The 14,060-nt window shown below is 43.1% G+C and overlaps 1 protein-coding gene across 3 annotated transcripts in view; it reads left to right on the forward strand.

Moving 5' to 3' along the window:
* Positions 1-14,060, forward strand: part of NRK (Nik related kinase) — an 85,904-nt gene that overhangs the window by 28,027 nt on the left and 43,817 nt on the right. For all 3 annotated transcript variants that reach the window (XM_026791888.2, XM_014265273.3, XM_005484422.4), the window contains exons 4-9: positions 3,912-4,037; positions 4,808-4,918; positions 6,771-6,861; positions 8,984-9,114; positions 11,525-11,579; positions 13,547-13,625. In XM_026791888.2, coding sequence (XP_026647689.1) covers positions 3,912-4,037; positions 4,808-4,918; positions 6,771-6,861; positions 8,984-9,114; positions 11,525-11,579; positions 13,547-13,625 — 593 coding nt within the window. The remainder of the gene's footprint in view (positions 1-3,911; positions 4,038-4,807; positions 4,919-6,770; positions 6,862-8,983; positions 9,115-11,524; positions 11,580-13,546; positions 13,626-14,060) is intronic.

Raw genomic sequence — 14,060 nt, forward strand, 5'->3', positions numbered from 1 at the left:
AGGTGAGGAGCATGTTACTGCAACTGCCCAAAGGGGTTTGCCCTGCTGCTCTTCCCTCACTGAAACCTGAACAATTCCAGCTCAACTGTGCTCAAGTGTTCCTGCTTCCTGGGCTTGGCACAGGGTGAGTGCAGGGCTTTCTGCTCCTATTTCCACTTTCCTAGTGCAGAGTTGGCTGTGTTCCTGCTGCTAGGGCACTGGCATGTCTGGATGCAGTCACTTCTGCTACTTCTGCCACTTTTGTTCACCAAAAGATTCTGATTCTTTCACCAAATCTTCAGGGTTCCTTTTTCCAGTAAAAAGTCATTTCATTGGAAATTGCCTGCCCAGCTCCACCTGTGGTTGTTCGGATCTGGGGCACTCCAAGAGCTCAGCAAATCTGCCCTTTGCTGTCACGAGCTGCAGCCCCAGGCTGGTTTCTTAAGAGCAGCAGCAGGATGCTGTGGTCATTGTGGGATCCTTGGACATCTGTCAGGAAGTGCTGCTGTGTTGAGTTGCACGGGGGTGGGGGGAGCCCTTTGAAATGGTTAAAGGGGAGCTGATGGCAACGTGTGCTCATGTGCCTCTCCAGGCAGGCTCTGCTTCCTGTTTTCTGACAGAGCCAGACAAGCAGAGTGCTTGCTGAGAGACTGGATTCTTGCTGCTTGTCTCTTCAGCCAGCAGTGCAGGTGATCAAAGAGCTCTTCTCCAACACATCATCCTCCATCTGTCTTTGATTTCATTCTTTCTAGAGAGCAAAATAACATTTAAATGTGAAACTTGTTGTTCGACCTGCCCCAGTACTAAGGGGTCCCTTGGTGCAGTATTTATCGGCTGATGATCTCGTTTCCAGTTGTGGTCTGAGGAGTGTGTTTTCTAGCTCTAATGCCACTGCAGATAGGCCCACATCTTCAAAAACAGCCTTTGATCATGAACCTGTCATCTCTGTGCACGCAGCCATCTGTGCCAGGAGTGTTGGTTTGTGAAGCAAACAGCTTTGTGCACCTGCACATCTGTGAGCTGCTTCCTTTCCTTCAGCAGCATTATTTATGAGCAGACCCCTGGGACAGGGGCTGCTGGTGATGCTGGCAAGAGGGCTGGTGGCAAGTGGCAATTCTGAGTGTGCACTGAGAAGCTGAGGGTGCTTTTGTCCCTGGTCACTGTGCTTGAAAGGTGTACGTGGCACTGAGGCTCAGCAGGTCTGGGTTCAGCTCCTCATGACACGGCCCACAGGGCACGATCACTCACCTTTACCCTTCTGCCTTGGCTTTCCATGGCACAGAGCATTTTTATCCAAACTTACCAAGGCACTGGGAAGCCAGAGTGCATTGGTCTGTGGAATGCCCAGCTGCTGTCCTGTGTGGCCCTTTGCCCAGCCCCTGAAGCTCAGCCTGCTGCCTGCTCCAAGTGATGTTTCCCTGTCTCCCCAAGGCATTCAGCTGTGCTGGGCAGTGGTACTTGGGCCCTGCAGGCCAGGATAGGCAAGGGAAGGAGAAACAGGTGCAGGGAGGGATCAGGTTCTGCCTTCAGGGTAAATAAAACCACAAGAGAAAGCAGGAATTGCATTTTGCTGGTCCTAGATACACATTACCCCTGTGAGCTCCTCTGGCTCTTGCCAGTGGATGTGGAAGAGCCTGTGGGGTACCCAGGTTGTGTTCATGGAAAGACACAGGCTTTGTTTTGTTTTAAAAACATGGAGATCAGATTGCAGAGGAATAGAAAGTACTTGGATAAGAGCTTTGCCAGCATGGTTCCAACATCCAGGAAATTAATTGGGTAAAGGATGAAGAGCTGAAAAAGAGGCAGCAGCTATGAGGAAGTGGCTGGGATTTGCCTGCTCCCCAAGGGGAACTTTGTGAAAGCTACAGGCTGGTGCTGAGGGCACTGCAGGGAGCTGGGCTCCACCAGGGCAAATTTCATGCTGATGGGCAGAGTTAAAAAACCCCAAACCCTTCACATTTAAGTAATTTGGAGAAGGCTTTTACCAAAGATGGGTGTTGTGCCTCCACACATTTGCAGGAGTGGGCAGAATGCAGGAGGGACAGCAGAGGAAGAAAGGAATCCTCCCTGTTTGTTCCGCTTTCTGCCCTTCTTCCCTAAAGATCCAGAAGCTGGTGTAGATGGCAGAACCCTTGTGGTCAGGTCCGGGATGACAGTTCTCATGTCCCGATTCTCTGCTTGTGTCCACCCTTTCTCATGCACTGTCTGGAGCTGCAAAGGGAGCAGAGCCTTGTACCCCTCAGGCTCTCACCTCTCTCTGATTGTGCTCTTCCCATGTGCAGAGAATCCTGAGGGTTTCCTGCCTGCTGTCTGCAGCCAGCTCCCATTTCTGCTGGACACTCCAGGTGCTGCGATGGGCTCCCCTTCAGCCTCACTAATTGTCATGCAACATCCAGGGCTGCATCTGGATTAAGGGTCCTTCTTTCTCCCTAACTGCAAACAAAAGATAAACTAACTATTTATTATAATGTGTGCAGCTTGAGAGCCTATGTTCAACAAAGCTTATTAGGGAACCTGAAATGGCCTATTTAGCTTCAACTAGAGTTATTTTACATCTCTGAAGGCTTAGCACTGTTAGCCTTTGGTCTGGTAATGTGTCTCCTGGGTGTTGATGTTACTGGGAAAAACTTACTGGTCCCTTCTGCTGGGAATGATTTTTGTGTGGTCAAGCTTAATAAGACACATCATATGCCTGTTCCTGAGGGAGTTTGGCTTTAGCCTGTCATTTAGCTTTAATGTGTTGCTCCAGGTAAAAAGGTCAATGTGTCTGGCTTTGTAAGCAGGCCAGTATGGTAGTTAAAAGAATGCTTCAATGGCAAAACTACTGGAAAATAGGGGAAAAGCACAGAAAAATGTCCTTTGGGGCTGAGTTGTTCTTGCTGCCTCTTCTTTTTTTTTCCCCTTCGGCTAGTAAGTGCTGACTGGGATGTTTTACAGCAAGGAAAATGAATTTTCAAGTTTTTGGTACTCCTTTTAACTGATAAAAGGATATCTTATACACTCACTTCCTATTAAAGTAAGTGAGATGGCAAAACCTGGGTGTGTTTCACTGGGTGTTGTGTACCGTAGCCAGCCAGCTCTGAGGGAGCCTTTCTAAATCAGGCATTTCTCTCTGAAAAAGGGCATTTCCTTCTAACATAATTATTAAAACTTGCACTTCCACTAGTTGTCTTATTGTGCACGTTGTATGGGCAGAAGAGGACGTCTGCCCTGGCGAGACTGAAACAAAGGGCAAACAGGCAGCTGGTGCCTGGAAGATGATGTTTGGGGTTTGCTAGCCCCCAGCATGCCAGGAGCTTCATGGATGGATTGGTGCTAGGAGGGGAGAAGCCTTGGTATGGACAGGGCAGGCTCACAGCTGTAAGGAAGGAGGGGATCCCAACCCTGGCTTAGGCTGGGGTTTGATTTGTGGCAGGTCACCTCTTGCTTGGCTTTGGTTTCCTCCCAGCAGGACCCTCCACAGGACTGGGAAGACAGATTGTCTGATGTGTGCACTCAGTGCTTTTCCAAGTATTTAAGTAATGGAGTGTTAGGAACAATTTTATTTTTGTTTGAATCTGGTTATTCTCCGAGACTCAATTACTGCATGCAGAAGCCATAAATGGGGGAGTAATAGGAACTGTCTGAGCTCCCTGAGGAGACAATGTGCAATTTTTATGCGTGAGTGGGGACATTTTTGATTCTTTAGGTCAAACCCTAGCAATTCATTGGTTTAGCCCCATGGATCAGGGTGATTGAGTTGTCAGTTTAAGGGCCATCTCTCAGCTGCACTCTCATAATCTGGGGGTAACTCTGGTCCCTGCTCAGAGCAGGGTCAGCCATGGATTCAGACCAGGTTGCTCACAGTGCCCAAGGACAGAGGTTGCTTTGCAGCTCTGGGCTCCATGAGCTCTGGTCCCCTATGAGCCTCCTGCTCTCTTTTTTTGTTACAGAATGAAGAGGAGGAAATCAAGCTGGAGATAAACATGCTGAAGAAGTACTCCCATCACCGGAATATTGCTACATATTATGGGGCTTTTGTAAAGAAAAGTCCTGCGGGCCAAGATGATCAGCTCTGGGTAAGTGTTCAGTGTCATTTCTGCTCATCAGATTTACAGCCCCTTCTTTAGAGTTCCAGCATGCTTGGCTTGGACTCTGTCTCAGTGAAGCTCTGAAGTCATTGTTCTGAAGAATAACATATAAAAGAGAAAAATCACTGCTCCCTAGACATCTTCCATCCCTATGATTTCCTTTGAGGATGGGCATAAAGTATGTTATGATTTGTGTGACTGCTGCTGTCATTCTGATTTGTTGCTTGAACCCTTTTTTTTTTTTCCGAATTTAATTCTTCTCTAATTTTTTTTACTGAAGTGAAAGAGCTTGTCTTTTTTGCCTTCTCTCGTTCTTGTTGCTTTCCTCTCCTTTTTTCAAATGAAAAAGAAAGGAAGCAGAGGAATTGACAGTAAGGAAAAGCAGAATAATGAATCCTCCAAATTTTGGCTGCAAGATTTTTGAAGCGTTGCGGCAAAATGAGAAATTTTAAATTTTTGAAAAATTCCCGTGTTTTTCAGTGCTGTTAACTCTTGCTTCTCCAATTTTGTATATAATTTAAAAAAACCCAAAAAACAAAAAAAAAACCCCTGCAATGGGAGAGGAGTGCTAGTGAGGTTTTTTATTTATTGAGCAGTGTGGGTGATTCAGGAAATGAGATTTTAAGTCACTTGTCATCCAGGAAGGCCACCTGCAGTTTGCCCTGCGGGGCTGTGGTGGGAGTGGGTGTTTGCAGGTGCTCTCCCCTGGCCTGGCAGGGCTGGGTAAAGGTGCCCTGTGTGTGTTTGTGTCCCTGCAGCTGGTGATGGAGTACTGCGGGGCAGGCTCTGTCACCGACTTGGTGAAGAAGACAAAAGGGAACTGTTTCAAGGAAGACTGGATTGCTTACATCTGCAGAGAGGTTCTCAGGGTGAGTCCTGCCAGCAGAGCTTCGCTGCTCATTTGCAACAAAAAGGCCTTTCCAAGCCTTTGGTTGCTAAAATAGGTCACTAATGAGCATTATTGTTTAAAGGTTGTGATCCATGGGGCTCGTGGGCTGTGGTCCTTGAGTTCAGAGGAGCCCTGAGAGCCAGCATGATGGCTGTTTGACATCCCATATTGTTGTAGCTAATCCCATTTTCTGTATGAAGAACAGAAAATTCCTCTTTCCTACGGCAAATAGCCATCTTTTGAAATTCCAGACACTGGGCACCTAGAAAAGGAAATAAATTTTCTGTTTTCAGCATGTCTGCCCTCCACATCAAGAGATCTTGCTGCTCAGTGCTTCAGCTGTTCATGGTTGCAAGATCTTTCTGTCCCTAATTCCTTTACCTGCACACACTCAGGGGTCTCTTTTCAACACTGTTAGAGGCAATGCTGACTAAACAGCATTCCAAAATCTTAAAGGTGGCCCTGCTGGGACAGTATTCCCCAAGAAAATCTTGTGGCTATATTTCATTCTATGCAGGCTTAGGGCTGCTTTCTTTCTTTTTTTTTTTTTTTTTTTTTTTTCCTGGAAAGTGCAGAGGATAAAACAATTCCCAAGTGTAATCTAATGAACTAGCCTGGAAAAAAATGTGATGTTGGAGCCAGTCATTCTGAATTCAAAACCCATTACAGAGTTACTGATCTGTCTTCCCTATAATAGAGTTTTACATCTTTTCTAAATAATGTAAGATAAATGCATATTCTGGGAGCTGGAATTTACTTGGCATGCTGAAGTAATGCTTGAATAGGGGTAAAACGTTGTTTCTGGGGCACAGCAATTGAGAAATGTGCTCAGCTGAGAGTATTGGCCTTCTTGCAGGGATTTGGCACTACCTGAGGATTATGATCATTGTATCTGGAGAGTGTGGGCAGTTCTTCTGCAAAAGAAAAAACCTTAGTGGCGTGGTCAGGTTGTTCCTCATTGGTGTGGCTGTAATGTCTCTGTTAAAGCAACTGATGCTAAAACATTTTGTTTATGCTCATGCAACTGAGAACTGTAACAGCATGTTAGTGAAACAAGGGATTGGATTTAATCATGCTTGTTTCAAGACAAAATGGCCCAGTTGCACATGGATTGACAGTGCTTCCTTCTGGAAAATTTACAAGCTGGGTGGAAGCTCTGTTTGAAGCCATTAATATTAGAGAGGCTAAATGCTGTGAGTGAAGAATCCCTGGATTGCTATAATGAATTATTTCAGTGTGTTCCTTTATGTCACTGATAGTTCAACCGTGGGCAATTTTGAAATGCAGGAGAAGACAGCAAATATCAGCTGATTAAAAACAATATTTGCTGCATTCAAAAAGAGGTCTGACATGGTATTTTTAACTTTCTCTAGTCCATTTACCACTGAATTTCCCATTTTGTTGAATGCAAAATTTAGGCCACTACAACCAGCCAGATGCTGTCTGGTCCTCATACAGAGCATTCTGCTTTGCTCTTTTTCCCTTTTGTTTGCATTTAGCATAGAGTGTAAGGAGCATCCCTTGATTCTGAGAGAGAAGTTTAAAATATTGCTACCTCGTTCTCTTCACACTTTAATTTAAATATTGCTACAATAATTTAAAATATTGCTACATATCTCTTCACGCGAGATGCTGCACCACTGTCAGGCCTGTGGTGAAGAAGAGAATTAAACTTATGGTTGCTGTCCTCTCTCCTCCCTGAAAATGTTGCTAGTAGCATCTAAAGGACTTTCCTTATGAATAAAGACTGAAAAGGGCAAAAGTGTAAAAAGTCAACAGTGCCATAGTCAGGGTAATGTTAGGAAAAAAGAATAAATCTGATTTTCTTTTAGGGATTGGCACATCTTCATGCTCACCATGTCATCCATCGAGATATTAAAGGGCAGAATGTTCTTCTCACAGAAAATGCAGAAGTAAAATTGGGTAAGTTTCCTTAAATGTGTGCTAGAAACCTGTTTGTTAAAATTTAAAATTTCCATTTTGACTCAGAAAGAACTTTCAGTAACTTAAGTGCAGGATGTGTGCCAAGTGTCATTAATACTTGTGCTTACAAGGTGTGTGTAGTGTAGAAAGAGTTGGAAATGTAAAGTGCTGTGCAAAGTGAAATGTAAACTGTTCTGCAGGGGCGTCCCTCACAGCCTGAGGGCAGTGCAGGCAGTCAGAGCCAGCCCAGGATGTCACAGCAACACCAGGATTTCACAGAGGATCCTGCCATGCAAAAGCCTTCCAGAGTGTAAAAGTTGGGGGAACAAATTTTGCTTATCCAATTTTCTAAAGGAAGCAGTCTTAGAGATTTCCATAAACCTGGCAATAAGTGGAATTACTCATGTGTAAGGGTTACCACTGAATAACAGTCATCTCTCAGAAAAGTTGGAGGGTTTACTCATTTCCTTTTATTACTGTGACATGTCAGTGTTGACAACTTCTGACTTCCTAAAACTAAACTCAAGTACATATCTCTCTTGAGATGTCTTTCATGTTTTGGAAAGACATCACAGGCAAGTGTTTTAAAGAAGAAATCTCAAGGGGAACACTTCTTATTTGTGATGATCTTTACAGTCCCTCTCTCTTTAACTAAAACAATTCACTGTAGAGTTGGAAAACAGCAAGTAATAACCATGGCTTGTGGATGTGGGGTAGCATGCTTGGTTGGAGCAAGTAAAAAATCTCATTATGATTAAACCTTGTGGCTTGACTGAAGTCAAAGGGAGTTTTGCTGTCAAATTCAATGAAGGCAGGATTTTGCTTGTAGTCTCTAAATCATATGTACTAATTGTCAGCTGTTCCCTCTTAGAACAGGTAAGATGGGGGTGTTGTGTGTTTTTATGGTCTTGTGTAATTACTACTTCCACCATTCTTCACATGGCTGACAAAACAGTTAAACCTTTCTAACTCTGGGTAAAAATGAAACAGATTTACTGAATATAATGATTTTTAAAAAGAGGGAAAAAAAGTTGTTTCCAGAGAGATTTAGCTCATGAGTCTTAAGGAAAAGAAGCTCAAAAGTCAAGAGGTTCTCAGTTCAATTCTGTTCCACCTCAGTGTGAGAGTGCACACTTCCCATCAGAAGCACAGAATGAGCCCAAAGGTCAACTCCAACTTCTTGGAGAAGGTTTGCTAAGCAGACACATGGAATTATAGCACTACAAATGATTTTGGCTTGCAGATAATCTGCAATGAGACAACATCAATGAGAAAATCTGCTCCTTGATGGTAACCACGGGGCTGTGTCCTTTCAGTCCTTCTCTTTCCCCCTTCTTTGTCTTCTCTGTGAATATTACTCCAGAGCTATCCCAGTGGATGCAATTACTGTATTTTGGGGTTTTGTTCAAAGAGAAATACAATCACATAATTATTGGTTGTATGGACCCTTTTCATATGTGAACAAAGCCATTTTGCTGTGCAGTCCTTATGAAAGTACCACCCTTTTCAGCACAAAGAGAACCACAGGATTCACTCATCATAATGATCTAAGATGAGAATAAAGTAGTAGATTCTCCAGTTTGTTCTGAGATAATGTATGAACGTAGGGAAGGATTTATTCCAGACACCTCAGAATGAAGTGATATGATGGTTCTTTCCACAAGTGACTATATTAGATACATCCAAATTGGCCTTGTGTGTAGATACTATTTTTTCTTTCAGTCTAGTTGAAGACCTTGAGTCCTACTCAGTGTAGCATTTAAATTAAGCATAAATTATTCCATAATATCTTGTAGAGCAATTCCTCTAACCCACCAGGCAGATTTAGCATGCTAGATAACTCATAAATAATTTAAATAATAATTTAAATAATAATTTAGCATTGTTTATTTCTTCTGTCAAAAAGAAGGGAAAAAAAGAGCCAGTTAAATCTCAACTATTGGATAAGACATGCTGGAGGAGCTCAGATTTTATATATTGTATATATATATACACATATATATATTCATATATATTGTGGGACAAAGGTTTGATGCTCTAAACAGTATGAAAGTGACCAAGCACCCACTCTACCATGTGGATACAACTTTTTTGCTAATTTCTTTATCTCTTGGCTTTTCAGTGGATTTTGGTGTAAGTGCTCAGCTGGACAGGACAATTGGGAGAAGAAACACATTTATTGGCACCCCGTATTGGATGGCACCCGAGGTCATTGCTTGTGAGGAGAACCCAGACTCTACATATGATTACAGAGTAAGTGTGAAACACTCCATAAGGTAAGAAAACGTGTGGGTTATTGCTGAAATCCTGCTCATCTGAAAAGTTCAAGCTTCCTGCCTTATAAACCACAATAATACTACAACTGTACAAACAGAAGTATTTGTACTATGTGGGTGGCAGCTCTTTTTAAGAGTGAAGTTTCACTGTGAGTATTTTTTCTGAATTTTTAGTACATTAAATGCTCTTTCATGAACTTCTCTACAATTAAAAAAAGTACTAAGAGTTTGCAGGTCTGGGTAGAAAAGAAAGGAAGAGAGGAGTTCCAAGGAATACTTGAAGTAGTGTAATATTACTATGGCAAATTACTGCACACTGTGGTAGAGCTTTTTGCTCTGTACTCAGCTGTGAATCCTGAGTTAATTGGCAGTAATTAGTATCCCTTTGCTCATTCATGAGCATGTGACTGGAAGTGGTTTCCCATCCTGGAATGGTTTCTGGTCAGTGGCAGGGTGGCTGAGGCAGGGAATTTCCTGTATTTCAGTTGTGGGCATTGCCATGCAGCATGTTTTCCAGGGATGGTTTTCTGGGCAGGAATCTTGTGGGTGACCCTGCAGTCACTCTTTTAGTTCAGGCGCTCTCTCCATTGCCACTTTGCACCTCTCCTTCCAGCTGTGGCTTCAGCAATATTTATGAGAAGATCCTGTTACTGCTTCCATTTCCTGATGATTCAGAGGCTGTGATTCTCCCTTGCTGAGACTTTCTGGCCCAGTGAGGTCATGTTGTGTGTGTCAGTCATGACTAAAGAATTTTAACTTTTCCATATCATACAAATCTTCTACTGAAACCTCAAGAAATTAATCTCTTGTCTTCATTCCCTGTCCCCAGTTATTTCCTTCTCTGAATGTGTACTTACTAGAAAATAAAATCATAAAGAATGTGCAGCTCCAATTCTTGAGCTTTCTTTGCCTTCAGTAATAATCCTAGTTTGTCTGCTCCCAAACAGATAGTGCAGATGGTAGTTTAAAACTGATCACCAGAGGGTTTTGGAAGCACTTTTGAAACAGTGCTGTGACTCAGAAGGTGGCACAGAGCTGGTCTTTCCACAGAGGCTTACACCTGATAGGAAGGGCTAAGTAGCAGGAAGCTGCTCTGGAACTTCTTGCTCTTCAAAAAAAACCCAGAACAAATAAACAAGACAAAACTAGTACAAATATATCCACATAAATGTGTTTGTATGCACACTGAGCTTTACAAACACTGCTGTCATCCTCCCTTACACCTGTCTGCCTCTCATGCTTTGGAACTCCAAACCAAAATTCCTTATAGCCTGGATGTTTCTCTCACTGTCCTCAAAACCTGCAGTACTACCCCTTGAAGACTCTTTATTTTCAGTCATTTACTTAATTACAAGTCAGGATTGTGGATCTGTGAAATCCCCACCAGTTTTGTTGCTGAATCCCTCCACAAACTTTGATGTGAACTGGCTTTCAGCTTGTGTGAAGAGTTCAGAGCAGCTGGACTGGGAGGGCTGTGTTGATAAAATTGCATTTAGAGTGCTGGGCTGGGCATGAGCTGCTATTCATGTAATGGCTTATTCCTTCTAACTTCTGATGGTTTTCTGTCAGTCAGTTTTTTTTTAAAGGTAAGTTTTAGAGAAGCTCTGCAAGTTGGTTTGGCCATGTGCCTCTCATTTGGCTACATTTAGATACAAAGAATAGTGAAATAATGTACATGATTAATCAAGTGGAAACGTGTGAAGTTTTTACAGACACTGAAGGTGGCTGCGATTTACTTTCCATGATCAAAACCTGGCCCTTGGGATCCAGATCAGCTGATAAAGAGAACTCCACTCTGTTAACTGAACTGAACATACATTGTGGCATAAATCTGACTGCACAATGCACTCTTCTCTCATATGCCAAAAATGTGTGACCAGAGACTTTGTACAGAAAAAATCAGACCCCAAGGCCTGACTACAATTCTTGTTCCATCAGTGTAGAAACTCAGCAATGACTGCTCTGAAACAAGCATTAAAACCAAGAATAGTTTTTGGCCAGAAGGAGAAGGGTGAGGCACTGCTGTGTCTTGCTGCCTCATGAGAACAGATTTAGGACATATATTTAAACAGTGCCTGCTATATTCTGTCTGGCTCTTGTTTTTTGAATGCAGAAGGTCTCATTTTGGGGCTGGCTGCTTAAACGATGGATCAGAGTTGCATGGGGAATAGGAAGCTTCTGGCTATTAGCACGTTTCCTAAAAGCTCAGTAGGGACTGGGAAGGGAGCAGAATATTTTTCACTCCAAGTAAAACAACGTGATCCAGGAGAAATCTAGGGAAACTGTAAAAAAAACCAAAACCCAAACCCAAGAAGAAAACAAACAAGCATACAACAACCAAGCTTGAATGCTGCAAGCTGCAATGAGTATTGTTTCTTTTCCTGCAGAGTGACCTGTGGTCCCTGGGAATCACTGCTATTGAAATGGCTGAAGGAGCTCCTCGTAAGTGATTTGGTATAAAGGTGGGGCTGTTCTCTGCTAAAATAACTCATGCTTGGCTAATGCACAGAATTCTGGTTCTATCTGCATCTTTATAAATACTCTGTGACTTTTTCTTGATTGGACTCTTTTGCTTTCTTCTTCCTTTTAGACTCTTACAATCTGTATTTTGGTTCCTTGCCTTTATTTCCTGGGAAAACAAAACTTCTTTTCTTAAAGCTCTTGTTAGCATCAGTTTGTTGATTGCTGCCTGTGGATACAGCTAAGCAGAAGTGATTGATATGTTAGCAGAAAATATTGTCAGGAGTGCCTTTGGGTTTAGGTCACTAAAAAAATTGTGGCAGTGAAAGAAGGTAGGCCTAAAGGTTATTATTTTTTTTACTCTGAAACTGACTTGTTTCTGACAGATTTTGGGACTAATGTGGCATTTACTCACATGTAATGGTTTTGATCCATGACCACACAGCCTGAGAGCAGGTTGCCACAGTTTCCCAGCCTGCTGCCCCCTCACTCCCCCAGAGAGCCTCCTGCAGGTCAGGCAGAGACCTGTGGGTGCATTCTTGTTGGCATGGGGGGCTGGTGGCTTTGCCCAGCTCCTGCAGAGCAGATGGGATGTGTGGGGTATCTGCTGAGAGCAAGGGAGATGAAACCCATCAAACTCTGGCCTGAGCCTGAGAGCACGTAGACTGTTTTTAAACAACCCACTTGGCTGCTCTCCCATCAGACTTGGTTTGTAGCAGGAGCCAGCTGGAGTTCAGGAGCACTTTAGCCTGACTGAAGCTTAGTCCTGAGACATAAGTCCATTGGGAATTTTCTTTGGGAGAGACTTTGTATTTTTGCGTGCCAGTTCCTCATGTATTTGATGTTTTCCCTGGTTTTGACAGGGAAATACTGTGGATGATATTCTGTTGCCTGTGTTTTGTTTACTGTAGTACAACAGTGTCTGGGACCCAGAGCTAGAAACCAGACTTCTGACCCTCATTGCCACTGTATCATGTACTATTGAACACACCAAGGAAAATGTCAAAGCCAGAACCAAATGTGAGAATGATAGGTGGAGGCAGACTGAGAAATTAATAGAAAGTAGGGAAAGCTTTACCAGAGCTTCTCACTTCTAGGGGCTCTGTGATGCTTTAAGTTCCTTTCTGTTAAGAGCATCACTGCTGAACACCTAAATATTATAAGAAATCAGCCTCCATGTAGTTCCTATCAGTTGTCATTCAGTAGCTTTATTTGGTGAAGGAAAACCTTTTACCCTCAACATTTCTCCCTGCCAGATAGAACTCAGAATTCCATTCAAAGTCCCTGAGGATGGTATTTGCTTTCTCCTGAGTTCTTCATAACTTCAGCTTTCCCCAACAGTAGCCCTGAAGAGAAGTACAGTGGGCTGGAGAGAAGGTGGCTTCTAAATGCAGGGGTGGAATCTGTGACCTGGGAATGGTGCTCCCATTCCCAGAGCACAAGATGGATGAAATGTGTGCTCTGTCATTCTGCTCTGTGCCACAGGGCAGGTTGTGAGCTCTGTGCTTTCGGTCAGCTTTTCTTCTTCCTGAGTTTTCTCATATGCCATGAAAAATGTGGCAAAGAGTTTGGTTAAAATGGAGCTTATCATTTATCTGAAACGAGAAGCCAGACATAATAACTAGATAAATATTTCAATCTCAGATTTAATTTCTGTGTATGTGCAAACATGCTTTTGTGTATGGGAAAAATGAGCTTTTTTATGTCCTTCCAAAGTTGTATATATATAAAATATTAAGAAAGTTGTACTTGTTCTTGCTTTGCAGCCTTTCTTTTGAATCTCTTTTACCTGAAAATCTCGGTGTACTCAGAAACTTGATTTCTTGGCTGTAGTGTGAATTTGGTTGCCTCCTGGTGGGGTTCTGGGGCAGATGCTGTGATGTTGGAAGTGGGAAGTGAGGTCACAGGGGGTACATGCATCCTTCCATAATTTGTGGTTTCCTTTGCAGCCCTGTGTGACATGCATCCCATGAGAGCACTCTTCCTCATCCCAAGGAACCCACCCCCAAAGCTGAAATCCAGAAAATGGTAAAGAGATGTGTAAAAAAAACTGTATTTTTGCTGCAGTGGGCTTAGGAGGGCTTTTAGCTCTCTTGTTCAGGAACAATGATTTTGTTAAAGCATGTAGTTACCTAGGAGGTGATTCCTAAGCTGTTTCTATGAGCTGGATTGAGCCAGAGGGCAGATATAGTTGACCTTTGGGAAACAACACCTTTCTTTTTGAACTCTGCCTGAACTGTGGCAGTTGTTTCATTTTGGTGTCTGTGGCTGAAATTGCAGGGTAAGCAAGGAAGGCTTAGATGTGCTGCTTGGGGTCAGGGCTTTATCAGATTGCTTGGACATTGTGGGGCTAATGGCAGTCACCTGCCCTACAGAGAATTACTTTTTGTTTTAAATTAAGTGTGTGAAGAAAATCTCCACCTTATCAAAAGGTCAAGGGCCTTTTTGAAAGGCTTGTGTTGG

The sequence above is a fragment of the Zonotrichia albicollis genome, chromosome 14 (genome assembly GCF_047830755.1).
Source record: "Zonotrichia albicollis isolate bZonAlb1 chromosome 14, bZonAlb1.hap1, whole genome shotgun sequence".
In the NCBI taxonomy this organism is placed as follows: Eukaryota; Metazoa; Chordata; class Aves; order Passeriformes; family Passerellidae; genus Zonotrichia; species Zonotrichia albicollis.